The sequence below is a fragment of the Hibiscus syriacus genome, unplaced genomic scaffold, assembly GCF_006381635.1.
Source record: "Hibiscus syriacus cultivar Baekdansim isolate YM2019G1 unplaced genomic scaffold, ASM638163v2 tig00111022_pilon, whole genome shotgun sequence".
NCBI lineage: Eukaryota > Viridiplantae > Streptophyta > Magnoliopsida > Malvales > Malvaceae > Hibiscus > Hibiscus syriacus.
In genome coordinates this window covers 4,625,196-4,627,627 of record NW_024062956.1, presented here as the reverse complement: position 1 = coordinate 4,627,627, position 2,432 = coordinate 4,625,196, and the positions used below count along the sequence as shown (strand labels likewise).

At 37.7% G+C, this 2,432-nt stretch overlaps 1 protein-coding gene across 1 annotated transcript; it reads right to left on the bottom strand.

The window, feature by feature from the left end:
* Positions 1-632: 632 nt before the first annotated feature.
* LOC120150376 (protein ALTERED XYLOGLUCAN 4-like) lies at positions 633-2,085 on the bottom strand. The gene is made up of 2 exons (XM_039163063.1): positions 1,858-2,085; positions 633-1,773 (listed from the first exon to the last, which is right to left on the bottom strand). The coding sequence occupies exons 1-2, from the start codon at positions 2,049-2,051 to the stop codon at positions 654-656; spliced, it is 1,314 nt and encodes a 437-aa protein (XP_039018994.1). The 5' UTR covers positions 2,052-2,085; the 3' UTR covers positions 633-653.
* Positions 2,086-2,432: the final 347 nt, after the last annotated feature.

Here is a 2,432-nt window from a genome sequence, read left to right as displayed (position 1 = left end):
GTTCAGATAAAGACACGTAAAATAATACAATATTTTATTTTTTAGAAGTAAAACTGAATTAAATATTTTGTTTCCTTTGCATTGTTTTGATTATTTTAATTTATGAACCGAAAAATAAATCGAATATATTAAATAGTTATTTGAACTATAATCAAATCAAATTAATAAAATTCTAAATATTAAGTATTAGGGACTTAGCTGCTTCTTGCATTGCCTGCTGCATGAACTAAGTTCTTTTGTTAAATTTGTTTGGTACACTACTTAAAGTTAAGTACAAAAATTAATTAAATTATTTGATATTAGTTTAAAGGACAACATGATCTTGAAAATAAATAAAATAAAATTTATCTAATGCATTACTGATTCATGTACCTTGGAAAAAGTCTTAAATTCGAGTATTATACATAAATCTTTTATTTTAGAAATTTGATCTAGCTTAACCTCGAATATAATCGAGAGTTTATGCAATACTTTTGGTACCAAAATGAACAAAAAAAAGTTCGGGTATCAAAGTAAAATAAACGAGTATAATTTAGGGAAAATTTGAATATTAAGCCTAAAAAGAAACCCCACACTATGTTCCAACACAATGGCAACCTAAAGCAATTATCTCATTTACCAACCCAAAACCTAGCAATACGGTATGGCTTTTTTTATGGTATTAGCCTCACTACTCTCCTTGAACGAGCATTCCATCTCTTGATAACTTGTAACATTATCTGATTCCAAGTATCGATCGGACCCGGCAAACACCAATGGACGCAATCATTTTGAACTCGATCGTGAATCCCATTAGCGAATGGGAATGCATACATGTAAGGCCCCGGATGGCCATCAGGCCTAAGTAGTGACAATTTGGTCACATCCAATATTGCTAGCCTCACCCGAGCATTAAACCGCTTAGCATTCAGTCTTGCGGCTTCCATTTCTTCGATCACGATAGCTCTCATTTCTGCATCCATTCCTTCGAGCTTCCTCTCACCTCTCCTATAAGGTTTCGTCCTCGAACAAGCACCGGCATTGTCCCATTCACCTTCAAAATGCGAAGGTGAAAACGTGGTAAAAAACACATCAATCCCATTACCATTGTTAGCCCCTTTCCTCTCGATTATCGTCTTCAATGCCATCTTTATAGCCTTCCTCATCGCACCGTAGAACCCTATCTCGGTATGATTCAATGCATTGCAGTGATGGCAACCTAAGACCGAACCGCCCTCGTAATAAACCGCCGGATGGAGGAACCAATGACCTATTGACAGTACAATCATATCAATATGGTCCAAATCAGCTCCCCACCTCTCATCAACACTATCCACATACAATTCATTATAATTCGGACCGTATCTTGATTTCTCGAAGCCTCTAACCAGAAACGGCGACCAATAAACTGATACGACGATGTTATGAGAAGCGAAATGCCATCGCCGGAACTTGTTGTCTTCGCCACTCGTGTAAATCAAGTTAGGCTTGGAGACGGTGGCTAGAATGCATAGGAGCGATTCTAATTGGTTCCTAGCCATGGAATCACCAAGGAAAGCTACGTGTTTGTTGTTAAGTAAGGTCATGAATGCATCGGGATCGAACCTCGGCAGCCAGCATCGCCTCGGTTTCCATCGCCAATATAGGTAATCAAGATCAGGTCTGCCATGGGAGATGCAATTCTGACCGTCCTTGATGGTGCCGCAGGTGGTGCCATTGTATAAAGGCCCCATCTTGTCATGCACCCATCTGCCATTGTTGTAGTTACAAAATCGTCCATTTCGTATCAGTTCTCCTGCAAAATTAAAAACAAATAAACCCCAAAATCCAAGACCAAAAACCCATATTAAAGAACACAAATTCACAAATTTGACTCAGTGAGTCGGAAAGTCAGTGTTACCTTTGGAGGAAGGTAAATGGGTGAGGCTAGGGGTAGATGAAAAAATGTGAAGACAAAAGCTAAAGAGAGCTATGGGAAGAAGAACATAAAGGGGATAAAGAGAATAAGGCAAAAGCTTCTTGGCGAGGGAATAAGGGTAAGAATGGCCTTTGGGTGGACTCGTCACCCCCATTGCTCAACTCGTTGAGCTCTTCTGGTTCAACTCAGCTTGTTAAAATGTGTTATTGAATCACAGAGCCTGGAGTGAAACAAAGAGAAGAGAGGATTAAATGTTGTAACTTTGGGTTTTGAGTCAAAACAAAGATGAGAAAAGGAATCTAATTTTATGAAGGTGGATATAGCCAACTAATCCATCGGGAAAATTGTTGCTTATGGTAACACTTGGATTAAGGGATTTAAAACGTGTGTTGATATCTCAAGCCTCTACTCTATTTTCCATGACTATTTCTAAATTCTTCCATCAATGCCTGCACGCTTGAGAATTGAAAAATGTAAAATGATTTTTTTTATAAATAAACTGAAGACATGAATTATTTTAATATTATATATTTTA

Bases quoted from the DNA above. Each gene is read 5' to 3' on its own strand.
- LOC120150376 (XM_039163063.1), bottom strand. From the start codon at position 2,051: ATGGGGGTGACGAGTCCACCCAAAGGCCATTCTTACCCTTATTCCCTC. The intron at 1,774-1,857 runs CTGAGTCAAATT...TAATTTTGCAGG, and splicing joins AACACTGACTTTCCGACTCA to AGAACTGATACGAAATGGAC.